Genomic DNA, 21,046 nt, shown 5'->3' with positions numbered 1-21,046 from the left:
TTTCAAAGTGTTCCATGTAGAGGTTAGCAATGACAGGTGAGAGGGGTGATCCCATGGGTGCTCCTTCTATTTGTTTGTATTTTTGTCCGTTATAGATGAAGTATGTGTTGGATAGGCAGTGGTTGGTCAGATCTAGGATATGTTTGGGGGGGTTGTATTTGTTTTGGATAGCTGTCAAGGCTTCTTTGATTGGTACTTGGGTGAAGAGGGATATGACATCGAAGCTCACGAGTAAGTCGCTTGGCTGTAAGTTTTGTTTCTTTATGATCTCTATGAACTGGAATGAGTTTTTTGCATGTGAGGTGATGGATTCTGCATAGGGCTGTAGTTGTTTGGCAAGAAATTTGGCTAGGTTTTGTAGAGGTGAGCCTTTGGAGCTGACTATGGGTCTGAATGGGGTTCCTTCTTTGTGTATCTTGGGGAGACCATAGAGCTTAGGGCATCTGGATGATTTTTCTCTGGGAATGATTCTTTGCTGGATCTCTTCGCTGATGGGGGAAGCTTTTATTTTGGATCTGGTGGTTTTTTCTAAGTAGGTGGTGGGATCCGTGCTTAGGGGTTTGTAAGTGGAGTCTTGGAGTAGGTTGGTTAATTTGGTTTGGTAGTCAGATGTGTACATAACCACCGTGGTGTTCCCCTTGTCTGCTGGTAGGATTATTATGCTAGTGTCTTCTTTTAGGTTAAGTAGTGCTGTCTGTTCCTCTTTGGGTAAGTTGCTTTTGGAGGGCTTGCTGGTGCAGAGGATGTTGGTGATTTCGAGTCTGATTCTGTTAGCATCATCGGGGTTGATTTTGGTCAGGCTGGTTTCAACTCCGCATATAATGGTTTCAGTGGGGAATTCAACTTTGCAGTCGCTCCCAAACACATCCCCATACCAGGGGTTGTAACACAAATTAGTCATACCAGGGGTAACACATTTAGTCATACCAGGGGTTGTAACACAAATACATACATATAGTCATACCAGGGGTAACACATTTAGTCATACCAGGGGTTGTAACACAAATACATACATACATACATACATACATACATACATACATACATACATATATATATATATATATATATGTCTTTTCCCATGTAAGATTGAGATTGTCTTGGCAACGTTTCGGTGAGGTATCACTCGCCATCATCAGGCTTCGATAGCTTCCATAAATTCCATAATTTTAAAGGAACCAAATTAATCTCCAAAACTGAACACTTCAACAAGAGAATAATTATGGAAGCTATCGAAATAGAGAAACACCCCCACAACATGAATAAACATGATGATACCTCCCGCCTACCAGACATCTGGAAACCAGCCCTAGTCAACAAACGACCCCCACCCACCACCCAGGCCATTACAACACAAAACAACAACGGACACACAGCCAGCACCAATCAGCACCAATCTACCAATCATGATACAACCACACAGCCTATCAATCCACTTAATGAAACAAAGCCAGCATATATATTATAGTATGAGGATAAATATAGAAAAAAAGGAAGGTATACTGGCATAGTTCCATAAATTAGACTGGTATAAAATTTGTACAAATGAAGCATGGAATTAGAATTGATTTCTCAACACATATTGATATAATGGCAAATATAAAGGAACTCATATTCTCAACCTGAGTCAGAAATGAAGAACTTGTATTTAGATTGGAAGTCTAACCATCAACAGTTATGTAAACTGTTATGTAAACAAATATCAAACATCAAGTCAAAAATAGATAGTAATTTATTCTCACTTAATGTTTGTTTACATATTAACAAATAAACAACTGAAATTACAATCAGTTACATTTCACTATTGTTAGGTATTTATAATCCATTGCCTTCATCTCCTTTCAACTTAAAATGGAGATTAAATATTTAATCGAGTCCCTTTTGGGAGATGGGGCGGTCTATAAGCGCTAATAAATAAATAAATAAATAAATAAATAAATAAATAAATACATATTTTGTTTCTCAAGTAAACAATTACACAGAAGCAAAATTTTATTATATAAAACATCATGAAAAAATTATCAAAAAAGATTTCAGAAGTGTGACAAGTAAAATTTAAAATATCAAATAGATTTTTAAAAATAGACACTATTTGCAAAACTGATGAAGAATATTTACATATAAAATATTAAGAGTGTTTAGGACTGAAGATATTAAAAGTGAGAATTAGAGAAATGTTATCTTCTTAAAATGTAGATATTATGACTTTGGAAATGATTCTTCCATTTTTTTAATTTTTGTGATTAGAAAAATACAAATCTCATTGTATTAGTATAAAAATCTGCCCCACTGAGCAAAGGAAAAAAAATCATAGAATGCTTTTTATAGAATAATCTTCCAGTTATGGGTCTAGTATCATGTTCCAATGGCTAATGACTCTGAGCATCTATAAATCAGATAAACATAAAAGTATAAAATCAAAATCTGCACATACATATCAACCTAAATAAATAGGAAGAGCATCACTTCAAGTCCAATAGCAAAGGAGCAACATTGCAATAACAACCCACAAGATCTGCTTGAACCCAGCCTTCTTGGATGGGCACCTACTCCCCGGAAAAGGCAGTCTTGCAGATATTCAGGATCTGAGTTATATAGGACTTTAACAATAACAACCAGCACCTTGAATTGCATCCAGAAGCCAACCTTCAATCCCTTGTACCTCTTGAAGTAGCAAGGTCATATGAGCATGTGATGCAAACCATTGCATTAGTTGCCATTTCCAATTGCTCTTCAAAGGTAGCCCTACTAGAATATGCTGCAATAATCCAGGCAAAGCCAATTGCTTACACAATCACCCTAACCAATATTGTTCACAGCTGCTCTGTCCTGTTTCACCTGCTATTTTGCAAATTTGGACAACCCAGATTCTTTTTGCATTAACTTTGCAAATGTTTGGTCTACTGGTTAAGGCATAAGGCTAGAATGCCAGAGACTGTGAATTCTACTCCTGCCTTTGCCATGAAAAACAACCTTGCACCAGTCATTCTCTCTCAGCCCAACTAACCTCACAGGGTGGTCATTGTGAGGACAATAAGAGGGAGAAGGTAACTTCACTGCCTTATGTTATTTGTAAAAATAATAAAGGTGAGATATAAAGTTTTAAAAAACCTTAAATGGGTTAAAAATCTGATTGGCAATGTATAATCCTAATTTCCCATTACTTTTTTTAAAAAGTGTTACTTTTAGACTCAAATTATCCTACAGTATAAAAATGTCATGTGAAGAAAAGTTAAAATTTTATAACCATCTTAATAATTTTCAGATATGACTTGCAGCTTTTAATGCAGAAAGTACAATAAGGTAAAGGTAAAGCTTCCCCCACACATGTGTGCTAGTCATTTCCAGCTCTAGGGGGCAGTGCTCATCTCTGTTTCTAAGCCAAAGAGCCAGCGCTGTCCGAAGACGTCTCCATTTATTTATTTATTATTTATTTATTTCCTTTTATCAGTCGCCCCCTCTCCACAAAGGGACTCGGGGCGACGTACAATTAAATCAAAATACAAGTGTGGCATGGAGGAGGTAACACCAATATTTAACAGTCAAGTTCAAATAAATAACAATAAATTAAAACAATTAAAACAGTTAAAAACCCCAAAATTTACGTATAAAATATTAAAATATTAAAATTGCCAGGGAGGTTAGAAAGTTCTAGTTAAGCCAGGCCGGCTAGTTGGAACAGGTGGGTCTTGAGTTTCGTGCGGAAGGAGCGGAGATCGGTCGTTGTCCTGATATCTGGGGGGAGGTCATTCCAGAGGGCTGGGCCCATCACAGAGAAGGCCCTATTCCTGGGCGCCGCCCTCTGACACTGCCTGGTGGACGGCACCTGGAGGAGTCCCTCTCTGTGAGAGCGAATTGGTCACAGGGATGTATGGGGCAGAATGCGATCCTGCAGATAGCTAGGTCCTGTGCCATGGAGCGCTTTGAAGATGGTAACTAACACCTTGAAGTGCACCCGGTAGACCACAGGGAGCCAGTGCAGCTCACGCAGGAGAGGTGTTATATGGGAGAACCTCGTTCTCCCCATGATTGCCCGCGCGGCCGCATTCTGGACCAGTTGCAGTCTCGGGTGCATCTCAAGGGGAGCCCCATGTAGAGAGCATTACAGTAGTCCAGGCGAGACGTCACCAGCACGTGAGTGACTGTGTGGAGGGCATCCCGGTCCAATAGGGGGCGCAATTGGCGCACCAGGCGAACCTGGTGGAACGCCCCCCTCGCCACGGCTGCCACATGGTCATCCATAGACAGCCGGGCGTCGAGGAGGATGCCCAAATTGCGCGCCCGCTCCACGGGGGCCAGTTGCTCGCCCCCAATGGCCAGCGATGGAATGCACTGGTTGAACCGGGGGGCCGGTAGCCACAGCCACTCCATCTTGGAGGGGTTGAGTCTGAGTCTGTTGTCTCCCATCCAGACCCGTACGGCTTCCAAACACCGGGACATCACTTCGACGGCCTCGTTGGGGTGGTTTGGGGTGGAAATGTACAGCTGTGTATCATCAGCGTACAGATGGTATCCCACCCCAAAACCACGGATGATCTCGTCCAGCGGCTTCATATATGTGTTGAACAGGAGAGGTGAGAGGACCGACCCCTGCGACACCCCACAAGTGAGCGGCCTCAGGGTCGACCTCTGCTCCCCTGCCAACACACATTGCGTCCGGTCGGAGAGGTAGGAGCGGAACCACCGCAACACGGTGCCCCCTACCCCCAACCCCCCCAGCCAGCACAGTAGGATACCATGGTCGATGGTATCAAAAGCCGCTGAGAGATCTAATAGGACCAGGATAGAGGAGCAACCCCTATCTCTGGCCCTCCAGAGATCATCCACCAACACGACCAAGGCAGTCTCCGTGCTATGCCCGGGCCGGAAGCCGGACTGGCGCAGGTCTAGATACTCAGATTCCTCCAGGTGACGTGGGAACTGCTGAGCCACCACACTCTCTACAACCTTCGTTAAAAAAGGAAGGTTGGAGACAGGACGATAATTTGCTAGCTCCATCGGGTCCAGGGAAGGCTTCTTGAGCAAGGGCCTCACAACCGCCTCTTTCAAGGCGGCTGGCAGGAACCCCTCACTCAATGAAGCATTCACAAGTCCCAATAGCCAGCCTCGTGTGACCTCCCAGGATGCCAGCACAAGCCAGGAGGGACACGGGTCCAATAAACATGTGGTGGCTCGCAGTCGCCCACGCAACCTGTCCAAATCCTCGGTGGCAAAAGAGTCAAACTCCTCCCAGCATGGTCTCTCAAGACTCACCTCGGACGTCCCCCCTGGAGCACTGAAGGGGGCCCATTCCCTCCGGATTTGAGTGATTTTATCCTGCAGATATTCCCCAAATTCCTCTGCCCTGCCCTGCAAAGGGGGCTCCCGCTGCCTCTGTGACAAGAGGGAGCGGGTCACCCGAAACAGGGCGGCAGGGCGGTTCTCTGCGGACGCAATAAGAGTGGCACAATATCGACGTTTGGCCGCTCTTAATGCCACAAGGTAAGTCCTTAAGTAGGTTCATACCTGTGTTCGGTCAAATTCGGAGCGAGAGGATCTCCATCTGCTCTCTAGGCGTCTCTTGTGGCGTTTCATCACCCTTAGCTCCTCGTTGAACCAGGGAGCCAGGGCGGTTCATTGCCACCAGAGAGGCCGCAAAGGCGCAACCCGGTCTAAGGCCCCGGTGGCCACACTATTCCATGCAGCCACCAAGTCCTCCATCCGGGAGCGGGTCAGGTCCACAGGAAGTGGCCCAAGCTCCGTCTGGAACCTATCCGGTTCCATCAGGCACCTGGGGCGGAACCATCTAGGACAATCTGGTTCCGCCTCCCCACGGCGGGGGGTAGCGCCAGGGAAATCGAGCCGGAGAAGTGAGTGATCTGACCATGACAGGGGCGTGATGGCTAGATCCCCTACTCCTAGATCACTCGTCCACTGGTCGGAGACAAAAACAAGATCCAGTGTGTGGCCTCCCTCGTGCGTGGGGCCCTGAATTACTTGAGTCAGATCCATGGCTGCCATGGAAGCCATGAACTCCCGAACTGCCTCGGATGCTTCTCCCATCGACGGCAGGTTGAAATCTCCCATAACTAAAAGTTTGGGGGTCTCAACCGCCATCTCAGTGATCCGCTCGAGGAGTTCGGGCAGGGCCGCTGATGTATAGCGAGGAGCCAAGTATACAATCAGCAGGCCCAACTGCCTCCTTGGGCCCCATCTCACGCCCAGAGACTCACACCCGGATATCTGCGGCACAGTAAATTCTCTCGGTTCCAGATTCTCCCGTATAATTACCACTACCCCACCACCCCTGCCCTGGGCCCATGGCTGATGGAATACATGGTAACCCGGCGGGCACATTTCCACGAGGGGCAGACCTCCCTCGTGGCCCAACCAGGTCTCTGTTATTCCTGCGAGGTCCGGCTCCCCCTCTGAAATCAGATCGTTAATGAGGGGGGCCTTGTTGACCACGGACCTCGCATTACACGGCATCAGCCTGAGGCCCTGGCTCTGTAGAACCTGACCACCTAGAATGCGGGGGTTGGTAACAAACGACCAGGTGTGTGCAACGACCACGGTCTCCCAACCGACTACACGTTCTTCTATTGTCCTCGCATCTGCCCCTCCCTACGACCTTAGGTATCACAGAGCCCTCTATAGGAATGTTATTTTCCCTCCCCATGGTCATGTGCTGGCATGACTCAATGCCAAAGGTGCACCGAGAGCTGTTACCTTCCCACCAAAGTCATCCCTATTTTTCTACTTGCATTTTAATGTGCTTTGGAACTGCTAGATTGGTAGAAGCAGGGACAAGTAACGGGAGTTCACTCTGTTACCCGGTGCTAGGGATTCCAACCACTGAACTGCCGATCTTCTGATTGACAGGCTCAGCATCTTAGCCACTGACCCACTGCATCCCTCAAAAATACAATAGAGCTGTAATAAAATATATCATATCATGATATGAAAAGGTAATTTAATAATTCTCTAATTGGAACTATAGTGCTATTTTTACTTAAGCATCTGCATTTCATTAAAGAAATTAAAAGAAATATGTATATCTACTGATAAAAGTGAAAGGCATGAAAGTAGCAAGTGAAAGTTTCCATTAACTGCAATTAAGGTAAAAATAATCTAGGAATCTTTCCCCATACACTCAGTGGCATTTAACTGTTTGTACTGATTTTCTTCTGTGAAAAAAGATGAATTTATTGTCATGTTTCCTTTAGAGAACTATTCCCCTAACATTAAAATAATTTAAACCACAACTAAAATTCCAATTATTTCAAATATCATAGATGTCTTAAAACATATAAGGAATACATCAGTCTTGCTTCCATTATTTGAATTTCAGTGAAGCATAATACTGTATGTCATCTTCTTAAGATAGCAATTTGTATTTAATTTTAGTTATTCAAAATATCTTAATTTTCACTGCTTCTGTGAAAAAAGCATTCAACCCTTTCTGGATTTTCTGATTTTTTTTCTTTCTATTTTTGCCACTGAATTTTGTAAGAGCTTTTTGTGGATCCTACTGACAATTTGAATAAGCAAATGCATCAAAATTTGGTTCTTCTTTCTTTCATTGCTGAAAGAGGAAAAAGAAAGGATTAAGTCAAATGAATACATGAACAAATGAAGTCCTACCAGATTTGTTACTTTGTTGTGTAGTTTTATAAATTCTGTGCTGGCAATCCTTTTTCCAAGTCTTTCTCTCAAATTATGTAAACTGAGTTGTGGTCTGCTTTGCTAAACCAAGGAAACCATTTCCCAAAGCTGTTTCCTCTTACCGTGCTACTCTTGCTAAAAAATACCTAGAACTAATGATATTGCCTTCCAGCTTTTTCAGACAATTGCTTGGAAAGCAAAAGATACTGAAGACCTTGTTGCAGGAATTGATGAGTTACTGGATGAGCTGACTGTCTTACCACCAGGCAAATGGGATCCAACCATTCGAATTTGTCCCCCTAAAAGTTTGCCCTCAGCACAGAAAAGGTATCCTACTGAAAAGAGATGCAGATGGAGAAAAATGTGTATTGCATTTGACAAATCTAAGGAAATCTAATTAAAATTTGGGTGGAAATTATTGTACTATTATATGCTTTATCTGGATATAAATCCATATAATTCCCATAAGCATCTGTAATTATGTGTTGCTGAAATGTTCCATTTTCCCAGCTCTGTACCTGTTGCTGAAAAAAGTGCTGTTTTTCCACCTATCATAATGACCTCTGCAATCCTAGCTGGCTGAAGTTGTGAAAATGTCACCGTTTCCATTTATATCCAGAGAATATATTTGTGTCACTCATGATATGCAACTTAACCATGTGAGAAATCTGTTTTCTCATGCAGTTTGATTTCTTAGAAACAAGATCATATGAGGAAGCATGTGGCTCTACTGTTTTGCTTTGATACACTGTGATAAGACAATAATAAAACTCCCTACAGTACCACTTCAGAATATATATGAATCCCACATTGGCTTTCTCTGGTATTGTGTTATGATATGTTGCTTAGATAGTGAGTTGCATTGGAAGTAACAGAAATAGCTGGAGTTTGGTTGTAAGAACCAGAATATGATATTTAGCTCAGAATCAATCACCATCATTATAATATCGCTGGTGTGTACACAAAATGGCTGTATTATATACTATACTATCCCTGTTACATCCTCAGAATCTCCATGCGCATCCGTGACTGGAGTCCTCATGCTAATGGAAACAAATCTGCTGTGGATGACCGACAGGCTCATGGACACCAGTATATAAGTGAAGAGCTGGAGAAGACTGGAAGGTAAAAGTCACAAAGGTTTGACTGGGGAAATTAAAGCATGGAGGTCTATCCCTTCACTGTATAGCTGCAGGGGAGAATTGTACTGCCCTGCAAAGAGAGTCATTTTGAATTATCTTCTATCCTTTTCCCAAGGGTACAAGTTTAGAAAGAAATATAAGTTATCCAAAGTATATATAGAGTATAGCATTTTTTTAAAAAAAATAAAAGTCTTTTTCTTTCAGGCTATTTGGAGGGTTATTAAAGGATATCCAGCGAAAAGCCTCTTGGTATGGTAGTGACTTCTCTGATGGCCTCAGCTTCCAGTGTCTCTCAGCCATCCTCTACATCTACCTGGCTACAGTCACCAACGCAATCACCTTTGGAGGAATGCTGGGAGATGCTACAGATAACATGCAGGTCTGTGCAAAAAGCTGGTAGCCTGCAATCCTTCTGTAACTTTCATTATTTTTCCTCACCGCATCAGTCTTTAGTCTTATGTACATTCCTACCAATGTTAGTAGGCCATCAGTTTCATATTGCTATGTAGTTATGCCATTTGGCTGACTTGTATCCATTATTTGAGAGCTGGTATGCTGCTAATGTTCAACCAAGCAAAGCCATGTGCTTCCTCATATGTTCTAGGGTGTCCTGGAAAGCTTCCTGGGTACTGCCTTCGCTGGTGCATTTTTCTGCCTATTTGCTGGGCAGCCTCTCACCATCCTGAGTAGTACTGGGCCTGTTCTTGTCTTTGAGCGTCTTCTGTTCTCCTTCAGCAAGTAAGTAGCACTTCAAATTGGTATGCATGTTGGGAACAAGCCTTCATGAACTCTCTTTCCTTGAGCCTTATCAAGGTGTTTGGGGATCATATAAGATTTGCAGTGCCTGTGCCTGTTGACTCGCCAATACTCATGCTTGCAGTTTGGATCTGTCATTCTGTCTTTCCACTCTGACCTGAACACTGCTACTTGTTGGTAATTTAGAACAAAACACAATTGTGGTATAGTAAAGTCAAAATAGATTTAATATGTCACACAATATTTAGTGATTTGATATATATCTAGGTCAACTTGGTTTGATAAATCTTACTAAGGTATGTCAAACCTTGGTGAGTCAAGCTACAAGGCAATAAAAGCCAGTTACCAATGGGAATTCATTATTGGTGATTGAATCTGGTCTCTTAATAGGCAAAAGAGAGCCATTCTAAGGGAAATTCTTCAGTTTAACTTGAGATTGGGGGTAGCCCTGCTGGATTAACTCTCTGGCTAAGAGCTCAGGCTTCATTTTAGAAAACTAACCTGCTTAGAAATATGACTGTTTTGGCTCTTCCCTCCTCCCAGAGACCACAGCTTGGATTATTTAGAATTCCGCCTCTGGATTGGCTTGTGGGTGGCCTTCTTTGGCCTTGTCCTGGTGGCTACTGAAGCTAGTTACTTGGTGCAGTATTTCACACGCTTCACTGAGGAAGGCTTCTGTGCCCTCATCAGTTTCATTTTCATCTATGATGCTGTGAAGAAGATGCTGTCCCTGGTGGAACATTACCCAGTCAATTGGGAGTATAAAATCAATGACATCATCTTGTATAGCTGTACCTGCCGTCTGACTGAGACAGGTAATATGAGCAACCAGTGATGTTATGGTGAGAGGATGGGCTAGTGATAGTAATCTTTAGATGGCAAGAATTCTTGCCAAATACATGGAAAAGTAATTATTAATATATTTATAAATTGTAATATACAGGTACTCCTTGATTTACAACAGTTCATTTAGTGACTGTTTGAAAATACAATGGCACTGAAAATGGTGACTTATGGCTGTTACAGCATCCCCATGGTCACAAGATCAAAATTCAGACATTTGCCAAAAACATATTTATGATGGTTGCAGTGTCCTGGGGGTCATGTGATCACCTTTTTGTGACCTTCTGACAAGCAAAGTCAATGGGGAAGCCAAATTCACTTAACAACCGTGTTACTAACTTAAAAACTGAAGCAATTCACTCAACAACTGTGGCAAGAAAAGTGGTAAAATGGGGCAACATTCATTTAACAACTGCCTCACTTACCAATATAAATTTTGGGCTCAATTTTGGTCATAAGTCAAAGAGTACCTATAAAACACACACACACACACACACACACACACACCATAACTCCAAGGCAATTAGCAACATAAAAGAAAAAGTATAAAACAACTGTAAAAAATGAAATCTAATTCAAGTACATACCAAACTAAATTTAAAAATTCCACCAGTGCTTGGGGCAATGTAGCGTGACCATGCATTACAAATCTTATTAACTAAGAAAATATCTACAAGTAGATATTAAAAATGCAACATGGGTATTTATCAAATGTAGCTGAGATATCACCCCATCCCACCCACAAATCTTGATGCAATCAGTAATACTCTTTTTCAGATTGGTCACCAACATACTTCTAGGTTGATCTTCAGTGGTTTATTTTTATGTTTTCTCTGTCTTGCACTTGTCCCTGTTAGTAGATCAAGGCAGCCTAAACCAGTCCCCCAGCTGACACATGCCAACTGGAAATGCTAAAAGGGTTCTCCTATACCTCAAAGAAAAGCTCTGATTGGCCTAAGCAGCCTAATTGGACTTGAAATCATCCACACAGAAAAGCAGGTACCTGCACAGTTTGATCCACTTCTCTCCAAGTATGTTAGTCTCCTGCATTTAGATAGTGCCTAGCTTTGTAAGCAAAGGTTCCTCTGTTTTACATCTGTCAGTTATTTTCTTTTTGGAAATCCAGTATTTGCTTGAGGTTCTGGGTAACCTCTGGGTAGAGGCTGGAGAATATAGTTTGTGGATATAGCTAGATTGCAGTACCAGTCCGCTCTTCTATGATATTGCTACTTTTCTGGTTTGTCTTGCATTGTTCTTTTTAAAATCTTTAAATAACAATGTCCACCTAACAGTTGGCCATGCTGCAAACTGGTCTTTAGAGTTATGGCAAGAAACAATATGCATCTTTGTTATGTTACCAACCTGTTTTTGAATACATATTTAAGATGACACAAAACAGACATCCAAAAATTCTGCCAAGCTTTTCTTACCCTCTCCGGTACTTGCATTGCACAAATCAGAATGAACTGCTGATATCTTGGATGATTGTTTCTTTTTTAAAATATATTTTTATTATTTTTACATTTAAAACAATGCAATACCACAGAGTCGGAGTGACCATACATTCACATTATGTACAGCTAGTTTCAACCATTAACAGTTAATCTACTTAATACATTGTCTGTCCTTCTGTCCAATCACAATATATACATTTGTTCCAGTCTTGTCATCTTGTCTTATACCAATCATAAAATCTGTTCCATACTTCAAAATATTCTGATTCCCCTTTATTTTTAAGTTCAAGAGTGAGCCTATCTGCTTCTGCACAGGCCAACACTTTTCTGATTGTATCAAGCTCTGATGGTGTATTTTCTTTTTTCCAGTACTGTGCATAGGTTATGCACGCTGCAGTTAGTATATGTATAATTAAATAAAGTGTATCTTTCTTAAACCCCTCTGGTATTATGCCTAGGAGAAAAGTTTTTGGTTTAAACATAATTTGTTCTCCCACCATTTGTTCTAACCATGATTGAATCATTTTCCAATAGTTTTTTGCCTCATTACACGTCCACCACATATGATAGAAAGTGCCTGGTGTTTTTTTTACACTTCCAACAATTTGGGGGCAGATTTTTGAACATTTTGGAAAGCCGTGCTGGCGGGAGATGCCATCTGTAGAACATCTTATAAAGATTTTCTTTATACGCCATAGCCAATGTTAGTTTCTGATTAAGCATCCAAAGTTTTTCCCATTTAGCCAATTCCACATTGTAACCGAAATTTTTCGCCCAGACGACCATGGTTTCTTTGACATGTTCCTCCTCTAGTTTATATTCCAACAAAAATCTATACAGCACTTTGATCAGTCTGTTTTCTGTCTGTATCAAAAGTTTATCTAATATTGTGTAGTCTTTGGCAATACCTTCGTTCTTCCTATTGGATGATTGTTTCTTGCAGGCAATGCCTATGTCCTGAACCAGACTCTGTTCCCTAATCTCAGCAGTTTTGAACAGGTAACAAATAAAATTATTTTCATTAACTAAAACAACTGGACAGGGGAAACCTTTACTTTTATCTTTAAAACTGCACATAGGAATGCAAGATGAGGCAAAACATATATTGTATGTATTGCAAAAGGCCAGGCAAACACTAGATGGAAGCAAAGGAATACAGTATGCAAGACCTAGCTACTATCTTAGAAAAGAATGCAAACTGAGATATAGGAAGGGCATAGCATGTTGTGATTAGCATGTTTTGTTCATAAGGGATTCTGTACTTCTTGGAGTACTGCAGTCTTTTTGCACTTGATAACTGGGATGTGTTGCCCTTTTGGTTGTTGTTGTTGTTGTTTTGCTGCTGAGGACTTCTCCACTATTACTGCTGCTGTTTCTATATCATTTGAGGAAGTCACAGCCACATGCATATCAGAAGACTATGTACCAGAAGCCAAAGAGCACACAGAGATTTTTTTAAAACAGTAGGTTGTTAAAAATAAAATTCCAGATGATCAATGAGGACAGGTTCTCATCCTATGCTGAGACTGTCATGCAGAAGCTGAGAAAGAAAGACTCAGGGTTAACCTGCAATTGCAGCCTGAAGGTACTTAGCTCTCTTTTTTCTAAGCTCTATTTCCTGCACTGAAGAAGTAGAGCATACAGTATGTCCTTGTGGTTCCTCCGCCTTTTTGTGCTTTCCACCCAATTTACCTAGGAGTGAGAGAATCTGAGAATTAGACTGTACCTGGCGCTGAATTCTTCTTGAAGAAAGCTACAGGGAAGGGAGGACATGTAGGCTGCTGCCCCATTTCCTCCTTGGGCTCATCTTCTGACAGTTATATTAGGCTTATCTACTGGCAAATTCAGAAAATGGTTCCTTGTGGTTTGTATGTGAAAAACATAAGCACATGATAAACTCATTAAAAATAGGCTTAAAATCGGCTTATGACTTATGACTGGTTTTCACACTTACAACTTTGCAGCACCTCCTTGGTCACATGGTCAAAATTCGAATGCTTGGCAACTGGCATATATTTATGACGGTTACAGTGTCCTGGGATCATGTGATCATTTTTTGCAACCTTTAGACAAGCAAAATCAATGGGGAAGCCACATTCACTTAACAATTTTGTTACTAACTTAACAATTGCAGTGATTCATTTAACAACTATGGCAAGAAAAATTGTAAAGTGGGCAAAACTCAACAACTGTTTTGCTTAGCACCAGAAATTTTGGGCTCAGTTGTGGTCATAAGTCAAAGACTACCTGTAATATAATATTGTATATTATGTGGGTTAGGCACTTTGTTTGCTTGTTTGTTTGTTTACTTGCTTAATGGAGAACATTTTTTTTTAAATGAGGCTAGATTAAAAACAGAGAAAGCAATAATCCAATACAGAACTCAAATTCCTTAAAAACGTAAATCAGTTATGACACAGGACAAAATACCAACCACATTCCCACAGCATATTGAGATAGCAGCATATTAATCTGTGCACAATCAATGATCCTTCTTCTAGTTTAGCTAATAATATAATTTTCTCTCATATTCAGCCACAACTTGACCCAGTCTGGAGTCTTGTAGCCTGGTTGGATTACAGTTTCCTGAGTTCCCAGCTTGTTTAGGCCATTGGAAAAACAGTCTAAATATTTTCTTAAGGGTGGTGGTATATACTCATTACTTGGACAAACAGGGATCTTCTTCTGAGGCACAATCCTTTCTTTTTCACAGCAATCAGATGTGGAATCGGGGAACTGGTCCCTCCTGACCAAGGATAAGTGTATGCAACTAGGGGGCCATCTAGTGGGCAACAGTTGCAACTACGTGCCTGACATCACTTTCATGTCCTTCATTCTGTTTCTGGGAACATTGTTCTGTGCTATGGTCTTGAAAAAATTTAAATCAAGTCGCTATTTTCCCACTGGTGTAAGTAACTATCTATCCTATCCTATCAATTACATGTTGATTGAATTTATGAAATAAATAAATAAATATTTCCTTCTTGTGAGTAAGCTTGTGTACGTACTCTGTCTTCCTGTAACGGCTACCCCGCAACAGATTCAAGTAGTACCCCAATTATCCTACACTTTGACGGGAGCTACAGTTAGACATATTGGAAAACACCAGGACAGTGATGGCCTACCTGCATAGTAAAAAAGTAGAAACTTGCAGGAAATGGGGACAGGTAGAGAATGGACAAAGAGGAAAAGATCATGGGTATGCCTCCTTATTTACATTCCCTCTGTCTTTATTATTCAAATCCCCCTTCCCATTTCATCAGTTTTCATCTCTACTTTGATTTTCCATTCTTACCTATCTTGGTTCTCTCTTTGGGTAGAAAGAGAGTACAGAACGGTAAAGAAAAAAGTTGTATGTTCTGTACTAACCTATGGATTGAAAAGTTTATGTGCTGAATAGCTGCTGATTGCTGAGAAGTGTGTTCAATTGCCTATTATGAGTTATTGTGATTGTCTCCTACTGGGCAAGCAGAGGTTTCTTCAGGGACTATAGAAGATACATAAGGCAAACAATTCCCAGGAGCAAGCTCATTAACCTGGCAGATGGTGGGCTGGCAGATATTTGGGAGTACAGATTGGATCTTAGTTAATGTTATTTCCAGGAGCATATAGATTTAAAATGGACTCAGAGCTCTGTTTTTAAACTTTCATACAAATAAGAATCTCAGACTCAAAACCAACTTTATCATCATCTTCTTCTATTATGCATCTATTCATCACTCATTGAAAAGCACACGGGAGAAACAAAATAGTAGTAATCACAACAGCTAAGCATCAGATGTGACATGCACGCCATCACCTTAGAATGCAGTTTCCTATATATTTAATCGGGGTGGGGGGGAACGTATCTTCAGTAACCTAATCCCAGGATTGTTGTTTTAGTCCATAAAGCCTTTGCAAACTTTTTCTGAAGCCATTCAGTCTTTGTTACGTGCAGTATATGGTATATTCACTTAATGATTTGTAGAAACAAAGAAATATGTCCCACATTGGGGCTTTTTAGTGTAAAATATTTTAGTCCTGCATAATTTTTGATAATTTTAGTAGTTACTTGAGATGAACTCTAAATTATTATATTTGTTTTGTGAATTTTATCTCTTTTTCATTTTTGAAATAAAAAATTTTAAATTTGCAAATGACTTCAAGCTGTGGCAAATAGCCAACACTTTAGAAGAAAGATAGACTCAAGATGCAGAAGGATCTTGACAAACTTCACACTGGACCCTGTGCAACAAAATGCAGTTCAGTGGTGAGAAAAGTAAGGTCTTATGCTTAGGGAAGAAAAACCAAATGCACAGATATAGGATAGGTAGTACCTTGTTCAACACAGGACTAACTATGACAGGGATCTAGATGTTCCAGTGCAGTGATGGCTAACCGTTTTGTCGAGGCATGCCAAAAGCATGGGGGGGGCGTGGGGGGAGGGTGTCACACGCACACATGCCCTCATCCATAATGCAATGCCCTCCCCCATGCATGTGCACACAAACACCCCCCCCCCCGTTCATGCATGCAACCCCCCCCTGCATGCATGCAGGCCTCACTGAAGCCTTTGGACTTCCAGGAGGCACGTTGTGCCATTTTTTGCCCTCCACAGGCTTCAGGAAAGCTTCCTGAAGCCTCCTGAGGGAAAAAAACAGCCCAATGGGCAACCTGGAAGTTTGTTCCTGAACTTCTGATGGGTCCTGTTGGGCTGTTTTTCGCCCTCCCCGGGCTTCAGGGAAGCCTCCTAAAGCCTGGGGAGGGCAAAAAATGGGCCAACATGCAAACTGGAAGTTTGGGAACCGACTTCCGGGTTGCCGGTTGGGCCATTTTTCTCCCTCTGGAGGGCAAAAAAAAAAGCCCAATGTGCAAACCAGAAGTCCATTCCCAAACTTCCAGTTTGCACATTGTGGGGATTTTCACCCTCCGGAGGCTTCAGGAGGCTTCCCTGAAGCCTCCGGAGGGTGAAAAATGGCTGAAAATCAAGGCCGAAAACCAGCTTGCCAGCATGCACATGTGCACTGGAGCTGACAGGGCAACGCCTCGCATGACCTTAGAAATGGCTCCACATGCCACCTGTGGCACATGTGCCATAGGTTCACCATCACGGTTCTAGTAGATAATTAGTATGAGCCATCAGTGAGCTGCAGCTGCCAATAAAACAACAACAATGCAGTACTAGACTTCAGCAACAGAGGAATAGTGTCAAGATCACATGAAGAACAAGCACCACTTTACACTGCATTGGTAAGATCACACTTGGAACACTGTGTCCAGTTGTGGTCACTATGATACAAAAAAGATGTGGAGACTTTAGAAAGAGTACATAGAAGAGCAACAAAAATGGCAAAGGGTCTGACGCACACAATAAAGGGTTATGGAAACTAGTTATGTCTAGTTTAGCAACAATAAAAAAGAACTACAGTGATTTGATAGCAGTTTTCTAATATTTGAGGGGCTGCCACACAGAAGAGGGGGTCAGCCTATTTTCCAAAGCACCTGTGGGCAGGAAAAGAAGTAATGGATGGAAACTGGTCAAGGAAAGATCCAACCTAGAATTAAATAGAAATTTCCTGACAGTGAGAAGAATAGTGACTTGCCTCCAGAAGTTGTGGGTGCTCCATCACTCAAGCTTTTTAAAGATATCGGACATCCATTTATCCAGATTAGTATAGGGGGTTGATCTAGATGATATCCAAGGTCCTTCTAATTGTCTTATTCTATTCTGTTATTCTGTTATTTCACTTCTTAGGTAAGGAAGCTAGTGGGCGATTTCTCCATTATTCTGGCAATCCTCATCTTCTGTGGAATTGATGCTGCTTTTGGATTAGAAACACCAAAGCTTCTTGTGCCAAAAACATTCCAGGTAAGATTAGTCAGTCATATCAATGAGACAAAAGAGCTCTTAGCCCAGCCTTAGAATAGCCTCCTTCAAACTAATCTCAACTCCTGATGACTTCATAGTCATTTCCAGTTATTGCAGATTTCTAGGCAACATTACAGAAATGGTTTATATTGTCTACTTTTGTCAGGCATATATAAAATGTAAACAATCTGCTTCGATGTTCCATATGTATTTAGTTGTCCATATGGACTAGTTCATAGTGCAGCTGTTTCTTGTGTAATCCCAACAAAACAACTCTGTATGAACATTTTATTGAACTCTGGTAGAAAAAGGCACAATTTAAGTAAGTGTAAAGTAACCCACCCTTGTTAACAAATCCATTACTAGAGTTTAAAATAAATAACCATGAAAGAGAAGTTCAGAGAAGTTCATAGTCTTCACTGACTATATAACAACTGTGAAAAGGTTAATTTCTCATTGCTTACCCATATGTCAAAATGATTTATAAACATTAAAAATTGCTTGTCTCAGTACTGATCCTTGAAGTTCTCCACTATTTACTTCATTCATTGAGAAACACTTCATTTATTTGTTTTTTGAGCTTTTAAACAGCAGTCTATAAAAAGACAGGTCCTCTTATTCCATGACTGCTAAGTTTACTCATGAGCCAATGAAGAAGAACATTGTCAAAAACCTTTTGAAAATCCAAGTCTTTTCAGGGCCATTTTTGTTTACATTTCAATTGATGGTCTCAAAAAAAACTTGGTGAGGCAGGATTTACCTTTGTGGTATACATGCTGATTTTCATTGAACAAGAATATTCCCTTTATGTGCCTTGTTACTTTTTATTATAATTTCTATCTTTAAATACTGGAATAGACAGTAAACTGATGGATCTCTAATTTCCTGTATCTCCTCAGTCCCTTTTTAAAATTGATGGCACATTAACTACATCCCACAGTGATATTCCCTGGCACTGGGCCGGCTTTGAGTGTCAACTTATTTCTTGCTAAATCCACATTTTCACATTTATATTCTTTAGGAAACCTAGAGTGAATACTATTAGGACCAGGTGATTTTTTAGAGTGCAGTTTCTCAAGATATCCCAGAGCAGGATTTTGCAAAATGTGTTGTATGGAACCCTAGGGTTCTCTAAGAACTTGATAAGTGTTCATGACAAATTGATAGGGGGGGTGGAGGGGTGTTAACGTGCATCATGATATTTGGTTTTTAACAGGCAGATGATTTTGTTATAGGATCATATATTCAATCTCAAAGCATAGATAAGTGATGTTTGCCTCAAGAAATAACTCAGTAATGGAAGCAACTGTTTTCCAACTACTTTGTTATGGCATATTCTCCAAGCACATTCAAAGACACATCCATTCACATGCACACAATATAGTTATGAAAAGGAAAGAACAAGAGGTGCCGGGGGGAGAGAGAGAAAGGGACCAAGACCTTCTCTTCTACTGGCCATGTGGATAAACAAGAGTTGGGAGATTTTAAGAGCTCCTTAGGGGAGAATTTCAACATTTCAACACCATATTTTATCTTTTATATTATTCACAAGTTGTAGAATCTCTGCTGATTATTACTACAAGTGTCAAGTTTCAAACTATTGAAAGTGCCACTATTACCGTATTTTTGGAGTATGAGAGGCACTGGAGTATAAGACACACCTTAATTTGGGGGGAGGAAATCAGGAAAAAAACCTTTCTGCCTCTTTCCCAGCAGCATTCATCAGTACTCATCTGGCTAATGTCTTTGCTACCTTGGTCGGAGCCTGATTCCCAAAGTGGACCGGGGAACTGTGACAATTTTTCGGCTGTAGTGCCATGATCCCCTCCCCAATTCCAAAAAGGGCATGTGCAGAGGCCAAAAAAGTGCATTGTGCTTCAGGTGGCAGGCGGTTCCAGCACGTACTGCCACCTCAAAATGCCTTCCTTCCCAGTTTCCCAGTGCACATTGCAGAGCCGTGCACCCTCCTCCTCCTCTGCAGACTCGCCTTCTCTTTCTCCTTGCCAGCACCATCAGCCAGGGAAGGCAGGGAGAAAAGCAAGAGGGCATTGCAAGGATTGTAGGAATTATAAAGATTACATTTTCTAAAATGTATATGCTAAAAAAAAGAAACTTTATATTTTAAAGTTTAATACCTTAAATCTACTTATAGATACCCTGTTTCCCTGGAAATAAGACCTCCCTGGATAATAAGCCCAATCAGGCTTTTGAGTGCATGCGCTAAAATAAGCCCTCCCCCCAAAATAAGCCCTCCTTGAAAATATTGCAATCCAGCAGCAGCCATGAGGTGACCACGCTCACCGCCTCCTGCATCTCAAAAATAATAAGACCTCCCCGATAAGAAGGCCAAATGCTTATTTTGGGTGTCAAAAGAAAATAAGACCCTGTCTTATTTTCAGGGAAACATGATATATATAATATATATATATTTGAAATTAATTTTCATGCTATAAAATATATATAGGGTATATACATCTATAAGATGTATAGAGTTCCAAATCTATTTTTTAAATGCACAGCTGTACAATAGTTAGTATATATACACCACTTTATATAATTATATCTGATTTAATTAGTTTGCATGTACAAACTTCAAGAAAGTTAAAGAATCTCTTTTTCCCCTTTGGTCTAACTGTTGCATCTGCTGCTCCTCCTCTCTTTATATCACTGGTGGGTTCCTACTGGTTCAGACTGGTTCGGCTGAACTGGAAGTAGCTTGGCGGGGTGGGTCAGTGGAACCGGCAGCGACCCAGGCCTGCTGTGCTCCCAAACCAGTTCTCCTGGCACCGCCATAGGTGCTGCCATCTTATTTCTGACTTCTGTGCATGCATAGAGCAATTTTTGCTGTACTGTGCATGCATGCACAGCGTGCATCAAGCGCGTGCATGGCATGTCCCTGAGTGAACCGGCAGTAGCGGCTACCGGAACCTACCACTGCTTTATAGCTAAGATATTGCCTTCCCTCTATTTAGCACAGTCACTGTCACTTTTAGTTCACTTCCTCCACCAATTCTTATCGTCACTGTCTTCTTCCCAAGAAGAAACTTCTTGTAGTTATTCTTTTCCCAATCGACAAGCCACAATATCTTGTCACAGTCTCAGTGTGTAGTCCATCTGTCTATATATGCTTTAAATTATATATATATAAAGTATACTCTCACACACACTTATTAAGTGCACATATTATTATATACAAAATATATTTCTATTAATTATAAAGTACATAGTTATTTACTGGGGACATAAAGTATACACAAAGCAAATGCATTTATCAAACAATTCAATTTTTGAAAAATCAGATAACCATAGTAATTATCCATAAAGTTGAAACAATCTCTCTACAATTTAATCAGCTGGAA

The 21,046-nt window shown here is 41.0% G+C and overlaps 1 protein-coding gene across 1 annotated transcript in view; it reads left to right on the top strand.

The window, feature by feature from the left end:
- Positions 1 to 21,046, top strand: part of SLC4A9 (solute carrier family 4 member 9) — a gene marked incomplete at its 5' end in the record, with an annotated part of 67,949 nt that overhangs the window by 22,314 nt on the left and 24,589 nt on the right. The window contains 8 exons of the mRNA XM_081949897.1: positions 7,817 to 7,971; positions 8,653 to 8,769; positions 8,991 to 9,165; positions 9,391 to 9,524; positions 10,086 to 10,357; positions 12,783 to 12,838; positions 14,553 to 14,747; positions 17,574 to 17,687. Coding sequence (XP_081806023.1) covers positions 7,817 to 7,971; positions 8,653 to 8,769; positions 8,991 to 9,165; positions 9,391 to 9,524; positions 10,086 to 10,357; positions 12,783 to 12,838; positions 14,553 to 14,747; positions 17,574 to 17,687 — 1,218 coding nt within the window. The remainder of the gene's footprint in view (positions 1 to 7,816; positions 7,972 to 8,652; positions 8,770 to 8,990; positions 9,166 to 9,390; positions 9,525 to 10,085; positions 10,358 to 12,782; positions 12,839 to 14,552; positions 14,748 to 17,573; positions 17,688 to 21,046) is intronic.

This window comes from Natrix helvetica, assembly GCF_964273705.1.
Source record: "Natrix helvetica genome assembly, chromosome: 4".
In the NCBI taxonomy this organism is placed as follows: Eukaryota; Metazoa; Chordata; class Lepidosauria; order Squamata; family Natricidae; genus Natrix; species Natrix helvetica.
The sequence above is the reverse complement of the archived record's forward strand: the minus strand, read 5'-3'. Positions and strand labels throughout refer to the sequence as shown.